At 34.8% G+C, this 24,276-nt stretch overlaps 6 protein-coding genes, 1 long non-coding RNA gene and 1 pseudogene across 8 annotated transcripts; 2 read left to right on the plus strand and 6 right to left on the minus strand.

Moving 5' to 3' along the window:
* Positions 2,559-3,743, minus strand: LOC104768571 (protein TERMINAL FLOWER 1-like). The gene is made up of 4 exons (XM_010492576.1): positions 3,464-3,743; positions 3,171-3,232; positions 2,999-3,039; positions 2,559-2,910 (listed from the first exon to the last, which is right to left on the minus strand). The coding sequence occupies exons 1-4, from the start codon at positions 3,671-3,673 to the stop codon at positions 2,690-2,692; spliced, it is 534 nt and encodes a 177-aa protein (XP_010490878.1). The 5' UTR covers positions 3,674-3,743; the 3' UTR covers positions 2,559-2,689.
* LOC104768573 (40S ribosomal protein S28-1) lies at positions 5,912-8,253 on the minus strand. 2 transcript variants are annotated; one of them, XM_019241681.1, is made up of 2 exons: positions 6,579-6,663; positions 5,912-6,306 (listed from the first exon to the last, which is right to left on the minus strand). In XM_019241681.1, exon 2 carries the CDS (start codon positions 6,303-6,305, stop codon positions 6,111-6,113), a length of 195 nt encoding a protein of 64 aa, XP_019097226.1. In that variant the 5' UTR covers position 6,306; positions 6,579-6,663; the 3' UTR covers positions 5,912-6,110. The 2 variants fall into 2 exon arrangements, with proteins under 2 accessions (XP_019097226.1, XP_019097227.1); XM_019241682.1 differs by lacking the exon at positions 6,579-6,663 and adding an exon at positions 8,211-8,253 and having other exon boundaries at positions 5,921-6,306.
* Positions 6,971-8,295, minus strand: LOC104768572 (annotated as a pseudogene).
* Positions 8,664-11,349, minus strand: LOC104768574 (malate synthase). Its single transcript, XM_010492577.2, has 4 exons — positions 10,889-11,349; positions 10,097-10,422; positions 9,680-10,010; positions 8,664-9,525 (listed from the first exon to the last, which is right to left on the minus strand). The coding sequence occupies exons 1-4, from the start codon at positions 11,261-11,263 to the stop codon at positions 8,869-8,871; spliced, it is 1,689 nt and encodes a 562-aa protein (XP_010490879.1). The 5' UTR covers positions 11,264-11,349; the 3' UTR covers positions 8,664-8,868.
* On the minus strand, positions 13,289-14,794 carry LOC104768575 (uncharacterized protein At3g28850-like). Its single transcript, XM_010492578.1, has one exon. It carries the CDS (start codon positions 14,755-14,757, stop codon positions 13,546-13,548), a length of 1,212 nt encoding a protein of 403 aa, XP_010490880.1. The 5' UTR covers positions 14,758-14,794; the 3' UTR covers positions 13,289-13,545.
* Positions 16,445-19,437, minus strand: LOC104768576. Its single transcript, XM_010492579.1, has 12 exons — positions 19,083-19,437; positions 18,851-18,915; positions 18,665-18,737; positions 18,529-18,547; positions 18,146-18,265; positions 17,710-17,779; positions 17,585-17,628; positions 17,452-17,493; positions 17,199-17,258; positions 17,043-17,110; positions 16,876-16,933; positions 16,445-16,777 (listed from the first exon to the last, which is right to left on the minus strand). The coding sequence occupies exons 1-12, from the start codon at positions 19,388-19,390 to the stop codon at positions 16,688-16,690; spliced, it is 1,017 nt and encodes a 338-aa protein (XP_010490881.1). The 5' UTR covers positions 19,391-19,437; the 3' UTR covers positions 16,445-16,687.
* Positions 19,753-20,652, plus strand: LOC104768577. Its single transcript, XR_764265.1, has 2 exons — positions 19,753-19,937; positions 20,388-20,652. It is a non-coding gene; the product is annotated as an uncharacterized LOC104768577 (long non-coding RNA).
* On the plus strand, positions 23,481-24,267 carry LOC104768579. The gene has a single exon (XM_010492580.1). It carries the CDS (start codon positions 23,538-23,540, stop codon positions 24,078-24,080), a length of 543 nt encoding a protein of 180 aa, XP_010490882.1. The 5' UTR covers positions 23,481-23,537; the 3' UTR covers positions 24,081-24,267.

Consider the following 24,276-nt stretch of genomic DNA (forward strand, 5'->3'; position numbering starts at 1 on the left):
AAGGTTATTGCATGTTGGTTTGTCCTCGTGATTCGTTCTAAATCGAAATATGGAGGCTAATAATTTCCACTGATGGTTAATCACCAGGTTTGCGGCTTCGTACCGGTGAAATAGAAGATGTTAATGTACTTTTAAATCTATGTACCGGTAGATATAATTCTTTAGTTAATGTCTGATTTGAATGATGTGATTTATATGTGTACCGTGAAAATTAAAATGAAAGAAAAAAAAGCGCTCGTGTAAAAGTGGAGGAAGTCACTACTTGTGACAAGACTTGAGTTTGTGTAAATTATAGATCATTTAGTGAGTACTAATTAAAAAAAGATTGTACATACATATAATAAATTAATATACTTGAAAAGAAAAAAAGAAGAAATAAGATGAGCTAACACATGTATTTTTGGGCGAAGTATATTTAGATGTGGCAAAAATTTTGAGTGAAATGAGGGATGGAACAGAACAGAGAGTACGTGTTGATTTGTAATTACAAGGGCCACCCATTTTAAGAATAAACCTACTATCAGAAAATGCGTTTCACTTTTGGAAAAATACTTAACCATGAAAACAACTATAAGTAGCTAAACACAACACAGTCACACTATGTCTTACTGAAGCCCTAACACTCTATAATGTTTTAGTTCAAAATGATTCATACCCTAATACTGACACCATTTTTGGGAATGAATCATTTCTCATTATTAGGGAATGGAACAGAGCAGGTGTTGGATATGTAATAACACCAAACGAGGGGCCAGTCGTTTTATAAATAAACATATGTACTAATAATAATACAATGTGTTTTACTTTTGGAAAAATATTAGGCTATGAAAATAACCACAAGTGGCTAAACACAACACATGCACATTATGTCTTACTGGAGCCCTAAGACTCTATATATATAATAGTCTACTAGTTCACAGTGTCTTTTTCAGGCAAATCCTAAGGTGTTTGCATGCCCTTGATTTGGTAGTCAATCCATTTGCCTACGTAGGTGTACTGTATATATGTACTAGATGTATATACATCTTTTTATATACCCTTTTTCAGTTTTAGTTTAATTATTTGAAGGGAACATTGTAGTAAATTAATAATTAGGATTGAGAATTTTGGACTCAAAGTCTGTACTCTGTGGAAGCAATAACTGCTTTAGATTTTGTTATGACACATCCATGTGTAGGTAACCCTTATCCTTTCCAATTCGTAATCTATAGCTACGATAGTAAATTTAAGATATAGAGATTTCATATACATGTATCAACCATCTTTTCTTTATATAAAAAATGTATTTTCATTCTAGATAAATTGAAAACGCAGCAAGTAAATAAATAGATTTCTAATTTGGATTTTAAATAAAATTGAAAACAAACTTTAATGATTTTGTAGATTTGGTTACTTCTATGTTCGAATGCACAATAAAACCAAAAACCAATAAATATTCAGATCAATATTGCTTTCACTATCCTTAGGCAAAAATAAAGTAGAATAATTGAAACCATAATTGAACTAAACGTCGACTTCAATTGAAGCACTGAACTGGAACGAATAGATGATTATATAATATATGCTAAAGTTCATAAACAAGAATCCAAACTATGTATATACGAATAATCTAACAAAATCCAGAAAAGTTATAGTAGTATTTTGCTAGATTTTTTTGATATGATAGGGAATATATATATACATGTACCGAACAGTTCGGTCGGCGTTGAGGATAGATAATTGTAACAGTACTTAGCAGCTAACCATTCAATTAATGACACGTGACCTCTCTTGAGTTTACCGTTGAAAGTATTATTTTCCACTTGCATATCTCAAACATGCATAGGTCTATCATACTGAATGCTAGCCGTACTATACTATCAACACCCAAAAATAGCCAACCCATTTTCTCAAATTATTTTCTCCATCTGAACACTGAATGCTAATCTTCGTTGTTGTTAATCATATATTGCTACGCAGATAAAGGTAGTTTTTTGTATTAATATTACATATTGTAAGCAATTTAATGATTAAAAGAGTTTGTAATATAATGGTTATTCGGTTGAATATAATTATGTTTCCTTTAAACTCATGTCGATATACCAATAACTCGTACTATTACTTGCAGTTGCAGCAAAGTTTTTTTTTTTTTGTTGTCACAATACCAAACAATGAACACATGGAAAATACAGAAACGATAGTATGATCGCCGAGTAAGAAGAGAGGATCCTGTTTTAGAGGGTCATCAAGGTCTTGTCACTTTGACCAGAACCAAAAAAAAAGGAGTCTTCTCCGTTAATATAACTATTATTTTTTTCTTTTCCGTATTTCCACATTTATCATATTATAAGGTTCACTTCGTATGATGTGACCTATCAACAATTTAGATTTTATTTATTACTGATTACTTGTGCGGTGGTGGATGCTATAAACATGATATGCAATTTAGTTTTTATCGTGATTGTATCGTTATCAACACTTCTGTTTCACTAAATTGATATATAGAGTTTATGAAGTTGGTTAAAGAAAATTTTTCTAATGATCATTTGATTATGTCTTTGAAAGTGGACTTTAGCATAAAAATAGAATAGATTGGTTTGTGTTATTTTTATTCAAAGTACGGAATTTCATAACATAAATAAACATGTGATTACAACTTTTCTCCATCTCCTTTTCTTTGTTTTTTTGCGTTTGATGGACATTAGTGAAACTAGCGTTTGCGAGCTGCGGTTTCTCTTTGTGCGTTAAAGAAGACAGCCGCAACAGGGAGTCCGAGATCGTACTCGACCGCAAATTTACGAGTGTTGAAGTGATCTCGCGAAGGGATACTGGGGAAGATAACGCGTCTTTGCTTCTGCTTGAACAGAACGAACACAAACCTATGTATCCCTATGCTTGGCCTTGGCAATTCATAGCTCACCACCTCTTTTCCTATATTTCAATGCAAATCTTTATTTATAGTTAACATTTATATATATATAATATGCTATATAATTCAAGATTCACGACGAGGCCTTACCAAATGTAGCATCTGTTGTACCGGGAATGTTTGTAACGAGCCTATTGAAACGTTCAACAAATTAATGTATAAAAAAATTAACTAGGGTTTTAAAATTAAAGAAGTACAATTGATATAGCAATGCATATGGGATATGGGCCCAAATAATAAACAGGAAAGTAAAGAAACGTACCAGTGCAGGTGTTCTTTTAGAAAGGGGTCACTAGGACCTGGAACATCTGGGTCTATCATCACCTGTTTTGCATTTCAGTTGAGTTTTTACCATCAATAACAAAAAAGGTAAAAAATGGAATTGATTAAAAACTAATGGTATAGTTTATAAAATCATTATACTGTCCCTAATTCTTTTCCCCAAGGAGTCAGAAAATGGAAAACATTTAAGAGGAAAAGGAAGTGAACAGTTTGATATGTTTTGGCAAAAACCAGCAACCCCAACATCATTTTGATTTTTATATATATACATACCAAGGTGAAGAAGGATCTGAGATCACCACCATAGATCTCAACTCTAGGCTTGGAGGAGACAGAGGAAGGAAAGAGCTCATGGCCATTGGAGACTTGCTTCTTGTTATAACTCACATTCATCTTAGTTGTTGGAGTGAAGAAATCAAGAACATCTCCTACCACTCTCCCCACTATCAATGGCTCTATCACTCTAGTTCCCATATTCTCCATTTTTTTTTTTGGTTAAGTTTCTTTCTCTTTCTATATTTAATTGTGGGTTAAGTAAACTTAGAGAAAAAGAGAGGTTTGTAGTGATGTGGAGACAAGGACGACCAAGACGTCTATTTATAGGGCTTTTCCAACTTAGAGAGAGAGAGGAGAGAGAGAGAGAGAGAGATTAGGGGCAACCTAAAAGATTAATAGACATCAATTCCTAATAATTACGTGTTCTAACCTCATTTTTCACTTCTCAATTTTTTTTGTTTGTCTAAACATATATACTACTAAGTTACTAACGGCCGGCCTCATCTTTTAAGAATTTAAGCGACTGACTTAAGGTGACTGAAAAATTATAAATTTAAGAAATATTAATACTATCACACATAACCATGATAATGTTTTTATAAAGAATTAATTATTGAAAAAATACAGCGTTCAGTAGATTACAATAACTACATAATTTGTGAAGTGTTCAAAAAAACTATGATTTGAAAATATTTTTTTAGATAAAGGCCATTCTTGAGGTTTTTTTATTCATTATTTGAGTGCTTCAGCAACATTGTCAAATCACGGTTTCAACCCCTATCTATGACCATAACTTTATATATGAACCAAATCGCTAGATATTAATCAATAATTGAGAGTTCACTAATCTATAGAATCCTAAAAATCTTTTTGAGTCACCAAGAACAAAAACCACTGGAGCCCAAAATTCGACAAAACTCGTAGGTAGCTAGACATCTCGGCGAATAAATTAATTCTAAGAGCTATAATTTACTCATTGGTCCATGAATTCAAAAATAATTTTCACTAGAAAATTTGATTGGCCAAGAGAATTAAGGAATTTGTTATATTAACAGTGTCATCGTACTTTGATTCTATTTACAACTACGGATAAAATTATTGCTCAAAGGTCATTTCACTGTCGTAAGATGGGAGTTTTTGTCCTTTTGCATTATTAATCGAACTAATCAAAATTAACTGTAGTTACTATGAATTTTAAATATTATTAAGGCATTAATCGTATATCATACAAACAAAGGCGTCGTGTAATAAAGTGGTAAAAAATCAAATCAATTTTGCATTGCCAACTAAAAANAAAAAAAAAAAAAAAAAAAAAAAAAAAACAAATCACTTGAGGTTATAAACAGAAAAAAATATCGTAGATTTGGGCCTCCTTGCTCGTGGAACGACAACGCATTGACGAATCGATTCTTCCAAAAGAGAAACATAGATGAAAATCTTATCTATAGAAATCAGTAAATCCTTATACATGGCTTCTCTCTGTATAATTTGGTTACAAAACCTTCAAATTTCTGAATGTTTTTACAAATGCATAACTTTTTTTAATCATAATCTGAAATACATTAGTGTGATGTGATGGAAATAACAAAATCCCTAGAGTAATTATTTAAACAAAACAAACACGAAAGGTTTTCTGGAATATAATTCCTATTATGGTTTATGGATTCTCCACTAAACAAAGAAATTAATTTAATTTCTTAATATAAGCAAGTCTTGATTGATACTTTATTCAAATTGGGTAATTAATCAGAGAATAAAGGCACAAAGCAAAATAGATAAACTTATTATATAAAACCTGATCACATCAGTCACATAAGACAAATTCTCCAACAAGAAAAGAGAAACAACATCAATGCGTTCAATTTTAGACAAGTAGACAAACGTATCAATTAGTCTAGAAAGCTTAATCCAAAAGAAGTAGCAACAACTCATGAGTCATGACCAATTTCCAAAAATGTTTTAACTAAAACGAACAAAGTCGTTTTACGATAACCTAAGTATGGGAAGAGTGACAACGTAGTAGGGATGTTGTTACTCAATGGTTTAAACTGACCCGTTTCAAGTCTAAACTCAATGCATGACTAAGATCAAGGTCAGCCTCAAAACGGACCAGGACAAAAGAAAATGATAGTGATGAGGTATGAGATATTTTGGTTAGAAAAACTACTTTAAAGCATATCATTTTTGGGCTTGTAGTTTCCTATAGCAAATGTATTATCTTTAGTTGTCTCAAGCGACATTATGGAGAGCTTGAACTAGTTTAAGCCAGATCAGTGAACAATACAATATTCTTCTTTGTGTCCACGACTTGGGTTGATGGCAAAACCCTAAGTTAAGAAGCTAAAACTCAAGAACTAGTTTCCCTTGGTTTGGATTGAAGCAAATGGAGGATGCAGAACAAATTCTTGACGTGAGTGATCAATGTCTATCACATTTCTGACCATATCAAAAAAAAAGGTTAACAGATTTGGAATAACAAAACAACCAGGAACACTTAATAATAATCCAGCAATTGTCTTAAAGCAACAACAAAATTCATTCTCAAAAAGCATAATTAATCACTAATCCAATCAGAGAAAGCAAAAGACAAATAGCCAAAATGTTTTCTTGATTCCGGTTTGTAGAGTAGCAGGAAGAAGAAGAATCAACGGAGTCTTCTGGCTTCTCTCTCAGACTCGAGCAAGGTTAAGATATCACCTTCCCTCACTGGTCCTTTAACATTCCTCATGATGTAACGATCAGAGTCAGTGAACTTGACTCGAACCTGAGTGACCTGACCCCTGGAACCAGTCCTACCCATGACCTTAACCACCACAGCGTGCTTAATCTGAGAATCCATTCTGATAGAATAATACACCAACCAAGAAGAACATTTACCATGAGAAATTCACACAACACACCAATACATAGTTTCATCTAAAGCTAGGGATTCTTCTAATCACATTCAGAATAACTTGTTACAGAAGCTAGGGATTCAATTATGTATCTAACAAAACAGAGGATAATTCTAATGACAACACAGAGTTAGCCGAGAAAATAATGGTACGAGATTGCAATCGATTCCCCAGATGGATAAAACAGATAAGATTCGGTAAGCAAAATGAAGAGAAACCTGTAGACGAAGGCTGACGGCGACCGGAGAAAAGAGCTTGGCGGCGTGAGAGAGGCAAAAACCCTAATTTTCGCAGAGACGCAAGAATGAGGGATTCCTTTTGGTTTTTATAGGCCTGCTTAATTTCGGTACTCGGGTTATCGATAACCGTATCGGTTTAGACATTTTTAAATTTTATTTTCGCCTAGCCGGTATACTATTGGTTCTTTAACCTGTTGCAATTTTAAAAATTAGCATGCGTATTACTGTACCTTTTTTTGTAGAGCATAGACGACGTATTTGTCTGTTTGACCAGAAACCAAATATTAATTTGTCTTTCCAAAAAATTATAGTTAAGTTATTCAGTTTTAGGATAAGTTTATAAAAACATTACATGACATTTTGACTTTAGATTTACCAAAAATGCTTTAACCAAATCTGCTCGAGGAATACTCATATTGCATTACACAAGGTTCAAAATAAAACACCCTACTAAGAAATGTCAGCACGATCAAGCATATCAATCAAAGTCATTTTTCTTGGAAACCTAGGAGGAAGCCTCAAGATCATAGCATCTTCAATGTCAATAGGAAGATGAGTGGCAACAATCACAATCCCTCCCTTTTTCCTATGCTCTGCAATGATATACTCAAGCAATCTAACACCTTCGTCATCCAAAGCAACTGATGGTTCGTCCAAAAGCCAAATCGGTCTGTCTATAGCGAGTAGCCTAGCCAGTTGCAACCTTTTCCTCTGACCCATTGACAACATTCTTGACTTCTCTTTCACCAACCTCCCTAAACCCATTAGCTCCAACGCCGGTTGTGCTTTGCCGATTTTATTCTCGAGAAGTTCAAACCATTGGACATTGTCGAGTACTGTGAATCTCTCTTTGATGGCGTCTTTTAAAGAGATCCAGTTGAGTTAGAGTTTGTACTGTTGGAAGATTCCCGATTGAGTTATGTCGTGACCGTTCCAGAGGATTTCTCCAGCAGATGGTTTTGAGAATCCAGCTAACATTCTCAAGAACGTTGATTTACCGGATCCGTTGGTTCCAGTTAAGACAAGTGCACCACCGTCATGAAGAGATACGTTCACATGTCTTAGAATCTGCTGCGCGTTTCTCATACAAGAGACGTTTTGAAGAAGAAGCCGCGGGATTTGAGGCCTCCTCATGGACATTGTTGGGAGAGATGATATTTCACACCATTAGAGTAAATCTATGAACAAAAAAGGCAAAGAATTTTGTGTACAATAAGTTCAGAAACAGGATTGATCATAGAAGATATGAGTGCTAAATCTCTATGTCTAAAGAAACAGAGCAGCCATTAAGACTTAAAGAGTGTGCAAATCTATAAACAAAAGCTTTATGAATAGTATAGCTTAACTTCAGATACTAAATGAAATGCATACAAAATCAGCATCAAACAATACATAGTTTCATGTAAAGCAATCAAACTTTATAGAAGAATCTTCTAATCACATTCAGAATAACTTGTTACAGAAGCTAGGGATTCAATTATGTATCTAACAAAACAGAGGATCATTCTAATGATTCAACACAGAGTTAGCCGAGAAAATAATGGTACGAGATTGCAATCGATTTCTCAGATGATACAACAGATAAGATTCGGTAAGCAAATGAAAAGAAACCTGTAGACGAAGGCTGACGGAGCTTGGCGGCGTGAGAGAGGCAAAAACCCTAATTTTCCCCAGAGACGCAAGGATGAGGGATTCCTTTCCGTTTATTGATAGCCGGATCGGTTTAGACATTTTTAAATTTTATTTTCGCCTAGCCGGTATAATTAATTTGGATTGCACGAATCCATCCATGACGTTTACTTACATCATCTATTAGTCCAATTCTTTTGTTTTTTCCTTCTTCTTTTCATTCATTTTAGTAACCAGTCTTTGCTTTATTAACTTAGTGGATGAGGGGTCTTTTTTAGAAACCAGTCTGAGTTTTAAGTATCAGAGAGGAGAGTCTATTCTAGACGGTCCGGTGAAGATCATTTGCTTGTAAGAAGGCTATGATCATTAAAGTCAAATTATATGTGTATCCTACGTTCTGCTTTTGGCTTTACCTCCAATATCCATCCATGCGACTGCTGTAGAAACATTTATTTCTTATTGGAAATAAAAGAGCAAGTTCATGTTTATTACACAATATAAACCAAACATATCGAAACTAGTAAAAAAAGAAAAACACATTTGAGAAACAGACCAAAATGATAGAAGCACAAAACTCATATTATCTCAAACTTCTTCAATCTTTCCTTCCTTTTTTTTTTCTTCTTCATCTTTTCTTCTTTCAGAGCCTTGAGACATTGATAGGGTGGTGAGCTACAATGTGATTATAGACGGCAAGTGTGAGAAAATCGTCAAGCTCAGGTGCAGTACACTGCTTTGTAAACATCTTGCAAGCTTCCTTATACATTCCTTTCTTGAACTTGTCTTTCCCAACTTCTTTCTCAATTCTTTCCATCTCTTCTTCCACTACTCTCCCAAACAACTCTTTACTCACCCGAACTCCTAGCCCGTCTCCATCCAGTTCCACTCCATACCTAATCCACTGCCAGTTCTGGACACGGCTTATCTCGGCCGTAGCTGCGTCCTCCATTAGGTTATATAGTGGCACAGATCCTGATCCTGTTAACCACCCGGCTAAGTATTGGATTCCCACACGTGTGTTCAGCCTTAGACCCTCGAGTGTTCGCACTCCTCGCGGTATTTGAAGCAGATCCTCCTCTGTTATCGCGGATGCGTCTTCGCGCTTCATTGATTTGATTTGGTTTGGATTTTTGCCCATGTGGCCTGTGAATGCTTCCACGCAGATTGGGATGAGTCCTGGATGAGCCGCCCATGTTCCATCATGCCCTGCTCTTACTTCTCTCAGCTTATCTTTCCTCACAAGATCCAATGCCATCTCATTCGCTTTCTGGTCATCTCTTATCGGAATCTGAGCCGCCTGATCATCACAGCACACCACATAAATATGTCAAGATCATTTATACATAACTTTATAATAATGTTGCACTAAGTGTTCAAGTTTCAAACAGAGATATGTATATAGTAGTCGTCATAGTGAGTAGTGAACTAGTATTAGTTAGGAGGGGACTAACCATGCCGCCCATGGCGTGGACACCGCGCCTATGACAAGTACGGATGAGAAGATCCGAGTAACTTCTCATGAAATGCTGTCCCATGCCGACTAGGACACGGTCTGGTAAGAGACGGTCAGGGTGAGACTGGAAGGTCTTGACATAACTGAAGATATAATCCCACCTTCCACAGTTCAAACCAACCGAGTGATCACGCAGTTCATAGAGTATCTCATTCATCTGGAAAACAGCGGGGAGAGTCTCGATCAGCACTGTCGCTCTAATGCTTCCTCTCTCTATTCCAGCCATCTTCTCAGCTCGCTCGAACACACTGTTCCATATCTTTGCTTCCCTGTCAAGAAACCAAAAAGCAACCTAATTAATCCTAAACCGAAAACATCAATTCAATGACTGAACCGGGTCGGTCTGGAGAGGTACCTAGAATGTTCCATTTTGGGGAGATAGAAAAAGGGTCCAAAACCGGAACCTTGAGTCTGTCTAAATTTGGCGTAGTTGTGGAAGAAGTAAATGCCAAAATCGACAAGACATCCAGTGGCGGGTTCACCGTCGATGAGGATGTGAGCCTCCGGGAGATGCCAACCTCTTGGCCGGACAAAGAGCTTAGCAGTTTGGTCATTAAGCTTGTAGACTCTGTTCCTTGACTTGTCGTGGAACGTAATGGATCCATCCACTGCATCTTTCAAGTTCACATGCCCTCTCATCAGATTCTCCCAACTTGGAGACAACGCGTCCTCGAAATCAGCCTGTTCAAACCCAACAAAAGATATATTACTTGATTTGCATGTCGTTTATATTCTAACAGACGCATTACAAATCGAGGAGATTTAAAAAACCGAATCGGATCGAACGCCAAGGATATCAAATAAAATCAAAGTAGACCACACCGAACAAATTTGTTATTAATTAGCATTCACACAAGGAACCGGACATCAAACCAAATCAAAACTAGAATCGAAACAAACACAACTACTAAATTTGGCCAATCACTCCCAATTCAAGCTTAAATTATAAACTAAACCAGACTCGACTGAAACCAAATTGAAGTCGGTCCAATTACAAGTTTTGAATTGTATAAAACTTTAAACCAAATCCAGTCAAATTGTCTATTATCAAACCGTATCCAATTCCGGCCAAACCCAAACCGAACCGGGGCCAAAATACGAAAACATGTTAAAACATAAATAGAATGAGAGAGGGATATAGACTGACCATGAAGACTTTAGCTCCGGAGTTAAGAGCGTTGATGATCATCTTCCTCTCGACCGGACCGGTGATCTCAACTCTTCGGTCAGCAACGGCGGGAGGGACGGAGGCACAGACCCAATCACCGTCCCTGATGAACTTAGTGGAAGGGTCAAACCCAGGAACGCCTCCGGAATTGTAACGTCGTCGTGCCTCTCTCCGGCACTCCATAGCGTACCTCACGTGCCCACGAAACTCTCTCTGTAACTCAGCCACAAAACTAAGAGCTTCTCTCGTCAGAATCTTGGCGAAGATTTGGTCGTACCGTCCTCTAACCTCCACACCTTCCGGCGCATCGTAGACGGCGACGTTTGGTCGATAAACTGAGGTCTCGAGCTCCATTTCTTTGCCTTGTTTATTTTTCTTTCCAAAATTTTTGTTACGTGTATAAAGATATCTGATCGTATTATGAGTTATAAAGGTGGCAATGGATAGGTATAATTGGGGATACACATTGACATGTGTGCCTCTTTTCGGAGAGTGTGCCAAGTTATGTATGATTTTCGTCATCATATCGGTTAGGATAGGATTATCTCAAATTTTATACATGTATGTTGTATCCATATAATAGTTTTTACCAAAAAAAAAAATCCATATAACAGTAGTATCCCTTTATACAACAATGTGTTAGGGGACTTTGGAAATACAATTGTTGATAGATGGACCAACAAACAAAGATAACGTGATTGTTAGGATATGAAATCCAATTTTTTCTAGTGAGTTGAAGTAAAATTATAGAACAGTTTTGAGAAGATTATACACAATAATAATAACATAACTAAGCACATGCATTCCTATATTATTAGTCAAAAACACCTTATTCAATAAATTACATGATTTTGGGGGAATTATTTTTGTCAAAACTTTTGTTAAACATGTTAATATATCTGTTATAACACTTTTTATATTACTTTGTTATAACACTTTTTGATACTTGATTGAATCTTTACCAAAATGCCAATTATCATTTAATAATATTTCAAATCTAAATTACTTAGCAAAATTAATACATTGACCAAGGTTTTTTTGTTTTCTTTAATTAAATCCATCAAAGTCTACTTAAGAAGTTAGCTTGTCTATTGAGCTTAAAAAAAAAAAAAGTTAGTTGTATGCCTTCCATTTTACTCCTATTAAACAAACACAAAGGTTAGTTGAAAAGATGAATCGCCTCTCTAATTTTTTGTTTGTCATAGTCTTGTTTATCGGGTTGTGTAATGCAGCTCTGTTTGGAAAAAATCTAGTACAATTTAAGAATTCTGTTAGTTCAGGAAATCAAATCAATATCTTTTGTAAATTGAACAAGAAACAAATTTTCATAGTTTTTCTAAAACGTGGACAAATCTATAATTATAAATTTCATGGTCAATATGTTATCACAAACAAAATGGATTGTGACATAAGAGAAGGAGACCTTAAATTTGTAAGGATAAGGGCATATCAAGGTCCTAGTGGTGCATTTGATCATGGTAAAACAAACTATTGGGATGTGAGAGATGATGGAATTTATTTTACTCATGGTAAAGATGTGCCAAAATTAGAGTATAAATGGTAAAGAAGCTTCAAAATTATATGTATGTGCTAAAGTGTCTTTAAAATAAGATTTATTTATCTTTATATTATTTATTGCTTTCATATTTTTTGTCATTGGAATGGATCATATTAATAAAATATTGCAATAGCATTTGTTGTCTATGTGACTATCTCGATAATTTTTAGAAATGTTTTTGTTTAGAAAAAACAATATATGTAAATTACAAAAATATAAAGAAATTTTATAACCTTTTTAAAAACGAAAAGGAGACCTTCATATACACTATAATGAGTTAGGAGACCTTGGAAATACAGTTGAAGATGATTTGTTGTTGTTGATAGATAGCCCAACTAACGAGATAACGTGATTGTTAGGATATGAAATCCAATTTTTTTTAGTGAATTATTAAGTTAAGTTATAGAACAGTTTTGAGAAAATTATACACAATAATGACATAACTAATCATTATTACTCAACAACACCTTATTCAATAAATGACATGATTTTGGAGGATGTAAAAAGTATTTTTGTCAAAACTTTTGTTAAACATGTTAATATATTGAAGAAAGAACTAAACAAAGCGATATTTTAAAAATTATTGTACAAATTGAATTGAATCTTAAAAAAAAAGGTTTACAAAACATTAGGAACAAACTCCATTAAACTAGCACACACCAAGAGCCCTAGAAACTCTCTCATCAAATCATTATTACAAAACCAAAATCAACAACACTTCAAATCCAAAGTCAGAGTCCAAAAACTAAAGTCAACCCTCTTCCAAATTTCTCCCCAATTTAAACCAAATAAAATTAGGGCCAAACCGNATCAAAGCGATATTTAAAATGATTGTACAAATTGAATTGAATCGTAAAAGAAAAAGAAAAAAAAGGACTACAAAAACATTAGGAACAAACTCCATTAAACTAGCACACACCACCACCAAGAGCCCTAAACACGGCTTTAGAGAAACTCTCTCATCAAATCAATTATTACACAAACCAAAATCAACAACACTTCAAATCCAAAGTCAGAGTCCAAAAACTAAAGTCATCCCTCTTCCAAATTTCTCCCCAATTTAACCAATCCATGATTTTTAAGAGCAAATTGGACATAAAACCAAACCATTCTCATTACACTCCAAACACTTAACCATACTCTTCTTCTCTTTCTCCATAACCTTGCAACTACCATTGCAAACCACACACATCACAAACCTCATACCTCCACATCCACGGCAGCAACCTCCTCCTAGCCTCGCCGCCGGGATACCTTCGAGTAAAATCCCCAATTTACCCTCTTCCTCTAACTTCATCACTTCCTCAACACTTCCTACCATCCTCCCTTTCACGAACACAGCTGGTATCTTCACCTGTTTCGCTCCCACGAGTCCCCTGATCTCTTCCTTAAACACCGAGTGCATCGACACGTCCCTCTCCGAGAATCTAACTTCGTGAGAATCTAATATCGATCTCACCACATTACAATCCTCAAACGTCTTCCTTATCCCTCTGAGAGTTGTAATGTATATAACCACCGAGTTTTCTCCTCCCGGTGGACATTTCACCGGGAAATTCTCAAGGATTCTCTCTGTTCTTCTCACCGGAGAGATCACCATCTTGATCTGTTCTTGCTCTTGAGACAACTCTCTCTCGTAAGAAGCCACGAGATCTGGATCGAACATTGGACTATAACTCTTCCTCCTCTGAGTCGTCTGAGCAATCACCAGAGACGGTTCATCAGATTTCAAAGGGAAACTCAAACGCATTACGCCTCTCTTGGGAGTTTCGAGAAGAATGTTCTTCGGCTTCAGAATCTGATTCGGACTCACACCTCTCGAGTTATTATTATTATTATTATTCCCCACTCCTCTGTTGTTGTTCTCTTTACCACCAAACCTCTTACTACTCCCTCTCTTCGGAGACTCAACACTAGACTTCACCGGAGTCTTCCATGATTTACCGAAAATGCCACGAGATTTGGGACTAATCAACTTCTGTGGATTAGTAGTAGTAGAAACGTGCATTGAGTCTTCAAGATCTTCCATAAGTTCCCAAGTGTTGATAATCTCCGGATCATCTCTCTTTACAGATCTCCTTGGTTTGATCACAGATTCATCAAAGACTTCTCCTTTAGTGACTTCCTGTAGTAACTTAGGCGGAAGAGGAGGAGAAGTCTCTGCTCGTTCTTCGATATCGAGATGACCATAAGTAGTTGAAGTAAGAGAGACAATGTGATCGCCGCCATTGTTGACTCTAATCTCTCTTATGAGTTTCTTCTTCCCTAGTTTCGAAGAAACACAACCCATCTCTCTCTCTCTCTCTCTTTTGATGATTTTTACTGTGAGAAGTTTTTATTTTTATTTTTTTTGGGGGAAGAACAGAGATTGAAGAAGAAGAAAGGAGTTATTTAGTTTTTATTTTCGAATTTTTTTTAATTACTTTCAACGGTCATATTTTTTTCGAACGGACATTGTGGAAGTGTGAAGTGGATCGAGAGATTTTTGTCGGAAGTCCCTCATCTTTATGTTTTATTTACACTTTACCGTATTATCTTTTAACGTTTCTGACTAGTCCTCTTGTTGGTTTGTACTTAAACTTCTAATTTATTTCAGTTTTCTCCCTAAAGTATTTGTTTGTTTCGTTTTAAACCCTTGGACTCTATTACTATATTTATTCGTCTTGATTCTTTCAATTGCAGACTGCAGCAACGGTTCTATTATATTGTACGTTAAGCGAACGTTAAACGCTTTCCAATTTTACCTGTCCTTATGAATTTATATATATGTTTTTAAGTTACAAAAGTTGACCATTCTTAATTTTATTATTTGTTATATAAACTTCTGAATAGAGTTTGCTTCGGGGACTATATAGGAGGTTATATACATTGTTAGATTTTTTTTTTGTGTGTTAAAATTGTTGAAAGCTTAACCGTTTCAAAATTTATGTTTTGTTTGATGAAATCGATAAACATTTTTGTAGGTAAAGAAATAAATAAATATGGAAGATGGAACCATATTGTTATTTTATTACTAAAGGGAAAACAATATATTTGAGCATAATGGAGGGCATGGGATTTTGAAAAATATTTAAATAGAAAATCTAGACATAACCTCACCCAAGATTTCACTTTAAATTAAAAAGATTGAAATAATAACAGAAAAAATAGTAGAAATCTGAATCATAATGCCACCATACAGAAACGAACCGTGCTTAGCCTTTTTCAGTCTACCTTTTTGTAAAGGCATTTAATTTTCAAATAGAATTTCATGAGTCACACACAATAAATTACATTTGTACTACTAGTACTATATAGCAAAAAGAAATATCTTGGTTATTTATTGATAATCGTTATTTCTTGACCCTACCAAAACGTTGGCATTCCCTCCATTTTATGTATAAATTGATTTTTTTTAGCTTAAGATATGGATGAAAATGTAATCATAACAAGCAATTAACTAACATAATCCATAACTAAAGTGCACTAAACGACAATTTAACCACTAACAACAACCAAACAATTTATAGAGTCATATTTTGAACTTTAGATTTGAATTTTCAATTTTTTTTTGTCTATATATAGGTTAAATAACTAATTTTGACAAAATCTATATACAAAAGGACACAGAAAAACAAACAAAAGATCATCCAAATTAATAATTAAATGAACGGACCACAAATTTGTTGACTGTTGAGGGACCTTTGCAATCATATAGTATAACTGGATTCGGACCACTTCTTCCTCCGACATCATCTTGACTCTTTCAAACTCTTTTCTGTTTTTTACCCCATGTCTTAAATTGTTTATAAAAAATTTAAGACATGTTTTTTACCCCATGTCTTAAAATTTTTTACCCCTCGTTACCTATTCTAATTCAGTATAGTATATACTTTTTTTCCCCCCTATTCTGCCAATTTATTGTATAGAAAAAAGTCTTTTAAAGTTTATATGAAAACTGTATAAGAAAGACAAATACATTCATGCTACATTCAACATTTTGATAGATCATCCCTGCTTGTGATTTTAGCTTCGGAAAACGGACAACAAGGTTTTTACACATTTAAGTACTAATGTCACTAAATAAGGTTTTTACACATTTAAGTACACATTTTCTTCATATTTTCAACCCTACACTTAACTGTGTTCAAGTTTATTGTTGGAACAGTAAGTAGCTGAACATACACAATTCACATATATGATATATATCATCTATACCGCAGAGTGAGGAAGAAGAAAACTTAAGCCGCATAAGTTTGCTTGAGATATTCAACGATTTCAGCACTTTCAAACATCGCAACTCCAGTGTTTGGATCTTCCAGGTACGGCACCTGTTTTATATAATAACATAATACAACTCATCAGTGTCGTCATCATACTTCAACCCTTCTTTTATATCTTTCTCTATGTATGTATTTCTCTAACCCACCTGAAAGTGACCAGCTTTCTCGAGCAATTCTTGCCGTTTGGGGCTACCGCGAGCACAACTGATGGAAAAGGACAAGCAGCGGAGGGTATATTACAATAAAAGACTGATATATTACAATAAGACTGATATTGTTCCTTCCATGGTGCTGGTCTTAGAGTTTGTCATACCTGCGCTGAATGTGTGGTAACTCTAATTCTACAAGAACTTCTCGTACAAGTTTGCAGAATGGGGAACCCTACAGGGAAATTCAAACAGACTGTCTTTGGATTATGCAAATAAGATTCAGTATTTGAAAATCGAGAAAAAAGTGATGAGATCGAAACCTCATATGCCCAGAGTTCCAGTGGCTTAGGTGGTAGTTTTGCTGGTGTGTACAAGTTACCCTGCATAAAAAAAACTCAACCATTTTGAGACAAAACCGCTGCTTATACCAATCTTGTACAATACATATTCATAATTCAATAACTATATAGGGAATGTGATGCAACCTAACCATTAATAAAGATCTTATAAGTTTTATTTTGGTATTTTCTTTAGAGATTTTACAAAGGAATGTAATAATAGAATTCTTCTCACCTTTCCCGCACGACCAATCATTGCAAAGCCAGCTGTTATAGCCTACAAACATCAAAGTAGCAATGTTGGAGTATTATACTCTTGGATTCGGAAGCAAAGGAAAATAAATAGTAATATGTGCAAAGAAACTAACCGTTAAAGCACCAAGTGACAGACTTAAAGGAACAGTTCCATCTCCTGAACAAGCATCACCAAACAGATTAAAAGAGGTATTACTTAACTAGAGATGAGTAGACAATGGCACAAGGGGAAACCCACCATATTTCTCAGATAGATATCTGATGATTCCATCTGATTCATACATGGACACTCCTGTATTGGGATCAACCTGTAATTAAAAGAAACATTATACAATTAAACACATGACGTCAAATCTTATTTCTTACTGATGAAAGTAATGGCAAGGTAACAGAAAGAGTTTTGATTGTGGATAATAATAAGCAGAAAAGTTTAAACGGAACTCCAAGGTTTTTGACACAGCTCATGAACAAAAAAAAGAACATTATATTGCAAAGCTATCATTCCAAGGATTTAGCATTTATTATATAGATGTCTTCTTGAACCACACTTCTGTGATTCATCATGATTTGAACTCAAAGCATGGACATATCAGGTAAAGACAATTACTTTGAAGATTTATTTTCGTGGGAAGAATGAAAAAGAAATAGAAAACCAGTAGGACAAAATGCCAAACCATGTACGGAAACTGCTGTTTCCCGCCCATCTGTTTAACCTTAGTACGGAAATTTGGACTCCCTCTTGGACAAGGATAGTATAAAATATCAAGATCCAACACTGCAACCATTTCCCTGACCTGTAAAATCTCCATATTAGTAGAGTCTCACATTAAGCTGGTGTGATACATAAGAATAACTATGACGAAGACATATATTTTGTTCAAGGGGAATCAGAAAAAGGCCAGCAAAACTGCAAAATCTAGGTATGACAACTTGTTTTAATGGTATGAATAAAGTAAAACAAAATCTTCAGAATCGCTTGGTTAACTGTGAAACATCTAAGACAATGACATTGATTAAGTAAAAGAGTAGAGAGAAAGAGAGAGAGAGAGAGAGTTACCTTCCGGCAAAAGGGACAGCTTAAATCACAAACCGGAAATAGGAGAAAAAAGGAAACATTCATTCAATATCAAGTAGTAGAAACCAAATTGAGTCTAAATGAAGAATCAAATACAGAATCAACAGAGCATACATACCCTTCAAACTCATATATCTCAATAGGTTTCTCAGGACGAGGCCCGATCTTTGAGGTTTCCTTTACCGTGATCCCTACACATATCATCAACCAATTAAGCTAATCCTAATGCATCAAATCCCCACTAACATCTTAAACCACGAGAAACAGAAAGGTGAAAGATTAGAACTTTGTTAATAATGATTACCGCCTAAACGCAACGCATACTGGTCAGCTGGAATCTCTTCCTTGGACACGAAAGATGCAGAGTACCTACTCAAATACAATAACAATTCGAACAAAATCAAATCAAATTGCTGCAGCTACATCGATTCAAATCAAGTATATAAAGTAGCAATACGACCACACAGAGACTCAATTCAAGCTCAAAACACAAGAGTGACCCAGAAACTCAAATTTGGGGGAAAATAACAAATTACCCAGAAACGAAAACACCAGTACCGAATCGGAAAATCAAACCAATGGAAGCACCCAATACATCGAAGAGTTTTCCAGATTTGATAGCGAACCGCTTTGGCTCCGGTGGCTTGAAACCAGGAGGAGCAGTGAATACAACATCAGCTCCAGTGTCGCCACTTGTCTTAGTAGATACTGAGCCAGAATCGGAAGGTTTAGAGGAAGCTTTCACCATAACTAGGGTTCGAATTGAACTTCTCCGAGGAGAAGAAGAAGAAACTGATCGGAGAATCGGAGGCTGACGGAGCTGGATATTGTTCATCACTATCATCCCCGNTCTTCTTTTTCTTTTTTTTTTTTTTTTTTTTTTTTTCTTTTTCTTCCATTAATTTATTTTTAACGTTGACTTATATCACATATAATGGGCCTTAATTTTAGGCCTTATTTTGGGCTTTAATCTCTTTTTTTTTATAGAGTTTTTGAGTCGGTAAAGAAAAGAATTCTAACGTTCGGTTTGATTTGACTTGATGACTGACAGTAACAACAGTAGGTGAGGGGAATATGAACGTTGTGACGAAACGGTAACATTTTCTTACCGTTTGAAAATATAATATTTTTTATTTTACTGGGAAATAAGAACGTTATGACTCTCTCTATAAGTACTCCTTACTTGGGTCTGTAATCTGAATCCTCCTTACTCTTTACTTCGTTTACTTTTCTACTTACAAATGTCGAATACAGTACTCTGTTTTTTTTTTTTAATTAGTCCTCTTAGTTCTTCTTCTGTTCTTCCCACTTAAGGAGTTCTCTCACTCAAACTTATCTGTACTTCTCATTACCCAAGAGGCCAAGACTAGAGAGAAACAAGCATAAGCAAGGTAAAAATACTATCATACTATGGTCACTCTCTAATTCCTTTAGTTTTGTTTTACCATTAAATCGTTAGTTCTTGTGTTAGAACTTAGATGATTACCTTTTTCTTCATCTTTTATAGAGTTGAACATCAATTTGTTAGTGATCTATATTACAAATCCAATTTATATATATTGTTGTCTTGCCTTCAACTATGCGTAATAAACTGATTTGTAGCTTTTTTTATAATAAATTCATCTTTTTTTAGCTAGATATTTTTATATGTTGTGTCTAAGAAAACATAGAATTAATGAAGTTTTTTTTTTTTAAATGAAAATACAAAGAAAGAATGTGTGGGTATTGACTAGAAGAATGCTATTTTGATTTTTATGTTAATATATGTGTACGTGTAAAAATGGACAAACGGAGAAAACGAGTGTAAAGAAAACTGATTTTGATTATTTTTAATTTTGCAGATGGGTTGAAGGGGGAAAACAAAGCAAGCCATCGGACTGTGTGAGCGTTTTCAATGTTCTGCTTTGTGAAGTTTAACTGGCCAGAGTGTTTTTTAATTTGTAGAATATTTGTATTGTTTTTCTTTTTCCTGATAAAGATGTAGTATTATATAGATTGTATAGGTGTGTAGACGTAAAGGTTTGAATGTATAGATGTATGTATAGGGTTGTGAATACATATATAGATGTATGTATAGGTGTGAATGTGAATGTATAGATGTATGTATAGGTGTGAATGTATAGATGTATGTATAGGGTTGAGAGCGTATAGTAGCGCCGAATGCGTGACTATAGAGTGAACGTAGTAGAGCGGGAGGGACAACGAGAGTAGACGAACGCGGAAAATACACTAAGGTGAGAGCAAGAACGTATAGTAGCGCCGAATGCGTGACTATAGAGTGTACGTAGTAGAGAGAGTAGAGAGGGAGGGACAACGTGAGTAGACAATACCGAAAACAGAGACAAAATCCGCAAACCGAAAACAGAGACAAAACCAAAACCCCGTTAGCAGCTTCGTACATTAGACCGTAATTACCGTTCAGAACCTATGTCTTTTTACGTCTGGTTATGGCCGTCTGACCGCAGTTACCATTTATACCCACCACAAAATTTGTCATAGTTTATGAACCATGTTGTCCACCTGTTGTATGTCCACTCTGTTACCATTTAGACCCAAAAACTGTGGCCACAAAATCACAAATTTATGCGGATAGACGCAGATGGACATATCTATGACAACAGATTTAGTTAAAATATGTAAAAAAAAAACCAAAGTATTAATCCCTTGAAATATTCAAAATATCAGTAAAAAACTAACAAATACTATAAATTAAAAGTCTGTTTTATGAGTAAAAATGCTTAAAACAAAGCAAAAAAAACCAAAAATAGTTGAAAATTGATCGGTTGTCAAAATACTTAAAGAGAGCGTGAGTTTTTTATAACATAATTTTTTGTTTGGTTTCTTGTGAAGGTGTTATCACAAGAAACATACTAAGATATCAACATTAGATTGGGATAAACTTTAAATCACACAACCGAGTCTTGAAGACACCGTTTAAAACTTGGTAGAAGCAAAAGCATTTAGTTTCAAAAAAGAGAGTCTTTGGACGGTGCCTACCAACACAACACCGCCACGTGTCGTAAGCAGGTTTGCTGGAACCTAGCACGTGAACCGACCAAAAGCATGGGAACTACGGCCGAGTAATCTAAATTCCTTTTGCCTTCGTCATATCGTGTTTTGTCCAAAAGACATCATCGCCACAAAAGGGCTCTCTGATCTGTACTTTTTCTTTTCTTTTTGTTTGTCAAAGGGCTCTGTACTTTCCAAAAGAGAATGAGAATGGAATCTCAATCTTGACTCAAATTGTCATTTATAGTAATCTTATCTGATTTTATGTTGCTTCCTTCTCGATTAACTAATTTCGTCATAGACTACACAACTTACAACATACTCCAATTTACATTCTTTTTTTCTCAAGTTGAATTACGCAAACTATATGATTACGCAACGCGTATATGATGATATGACGTTTTACGGTAAATCTGTCAAACTTAATCTAGCTATGTATTGATTTTGTAATACCAAACGACAGGTAATGACACAAATCTTGAAATATACTAGTAATATTTTTTTACTAGTAATATTTACTTTTGGGAAAAATTATTATTTATAAGTTATTAATATTACAATATTTCTCAGATTGGCTGTTTGATAGCAATTCTACACACAAGTTTAATGTAACGTTTGTACATGTCTATGTACTCCAATTAGTTTCTTATGCAATATTTCTTTTTGGTATGCATATGGTCGTGTTTAATTATAGTTTTTTAAATTGCAATTACATGAGTCCTCTTGATTTAGAGAAGTAACACTTTCTATGAAAACCAAAAACATATAAAAATAATACGTACAAGATTTTGAAAAAGGTGTTGAATATTCAAAAGTAGAACCAAAGCAAATCATTTGTTGATTTGGCCTTTGAATGTAGGCTGCCTGTGCTCTTTCAAAACAGTTTTTTTTTCCTAGGACATATATGTGGTGAGTGGTGACAAATTATAGACAAAGACATCCATATAAAAAGACTACTCCATGATCATTGCCTGTAAGACTAGTGCATTGCATTCACCAAATATGTGCACTCTTATTTTGTACTATTTGTTTTGTTCTTTCTCATGATTGCCACTAGTAAGTATTTTTTTTTTTAATCTTAATGTAAAACATAAACATATATATATATATCTAAATGTGCAATAACCATATACAAATTGTATAAATATACTATTGTAAAACGACTCTATAAATTAAATAAAAACATGTGTGAATAAACTATTTTAAAATCAAATTTATGAATAATAGGAGAACAAGTACTGATCAGGACTTGGTAAAAGTTTTCCAAAACCAATTCCACTCCACCGATTGAGAAATGTAGACATTGTTTCTGCCACCACCACTATAAGAGAATTAACGCACTCGCGAATGGCATGTTTTTTTTTTTCCTAGCTAGAAAGATGAAACCACTATATCAGAAGAAAGTCACAAACATTTAATTGAAACCATAGATAGTTCTTATATACCCACCCATTACCTGTTTTTATTTATCAAGTTATTATTATTACCTTTTTTTTTAATCAAGTTATTATTCAATAGCTTGTGATGACCAAACCTTTACCTCTCATCTTTGTTTCATATATAATGATCCCATGCAAGGTATTTATAATTCTTAGATATATACATATTTGGAGAAGTTAGCTAAGAATTATAAATATCTTGCATGCAGCATGGGATTATATTAAAACGATCATCATGAATACTTGCACCGCCAACTCAATTCCACAAGTAAAAACATATATATTCATAATGAAAAAGGACAATCATACTTATAAAAAGATACATAGATCGAGTAATGAACAATATGCACCACCCCGACCACACCACACCACCCCACCCACTATAAAATATTAAGGGAAAAGAGAGAAAAATCAAATCAGGTCCCACCCGCACTAATTACGAAATGAAATCCCAAAACTCCTATAAATATACAAACACAAATCTCCAAGCAAGCAATAGAAAAACAAAAAATAAAGAAGTAAGAAAAGAAGAAGAAGAAGAAGATGGGGAACTGTATAGTAATGGAGAAGAAAGTGATAAAGATAGTGAGAAATGATGGGAAGGTACTTGAATATAGAGAACCCGTTAGTGTTGGTCACATCCTTACTCAATTCTCTGGTCACACTCTTTCTCACAACAACACTTATCTTCTGCCTGATGCTAAGCTTCTCTCTGGCCGTCTCTATTACCTCCTACCTACAATGATCAAGAAGAAGGTCAATAAGAAAGTGACGTTTGCCAATCCGGAAGTGGAAGAGGAGGACGACGAAAGAAGATCACTAAGAGATGACGACGATGATACTAGTGAAAGCAACAACAACATCGATGGTGATGAGAATAAGAGTGTCGTGAGGATGAAGATCATTGTGCATAAGCAAGAGTTGGAGAAGCTACTTCAAGGAGGGTCAGTCCATGAGATGATGTACCAGACTCTTGAGAAACAACTTTTGCTTACTTCTTCTGATGATGATGATCTTGACTGTAATAGAAGCTGGAAGCCTCTGTTAGATAGCATACCCGAATCTGAAAGTCTCAGAAGAACATAAACACATAGATCTTATATATACATAAAACTAGTCTAGAGCTTGCTCAAGGTCGACAAAATTGTTCTCGAGTTTTGTTGTATAGTAGTATATAATAAGCTTTAATTTTTGAAGCTATGTTATAGGAAAAGACTGTGATATTGTCATCTTAAGTCAAGCTTTTTTCTTTTCTTTTCTGTTTCCAAGTAAATTTAAGTGA

The sequence above is a fragment of the Camelina sativa genome, chromosome 20 (assembly GCF_000633955.1).
Source record: "Camelina sativa cultivar DH55 chromosome 20, Cs, whole genome shotgun sequence".
Lineage (NCBI taxonomy): Eukaryota > Viridiplantae > Streptophyta > Magnoliopsida > Brassicales > Brassicaceae > Camelina > Camelina sativa.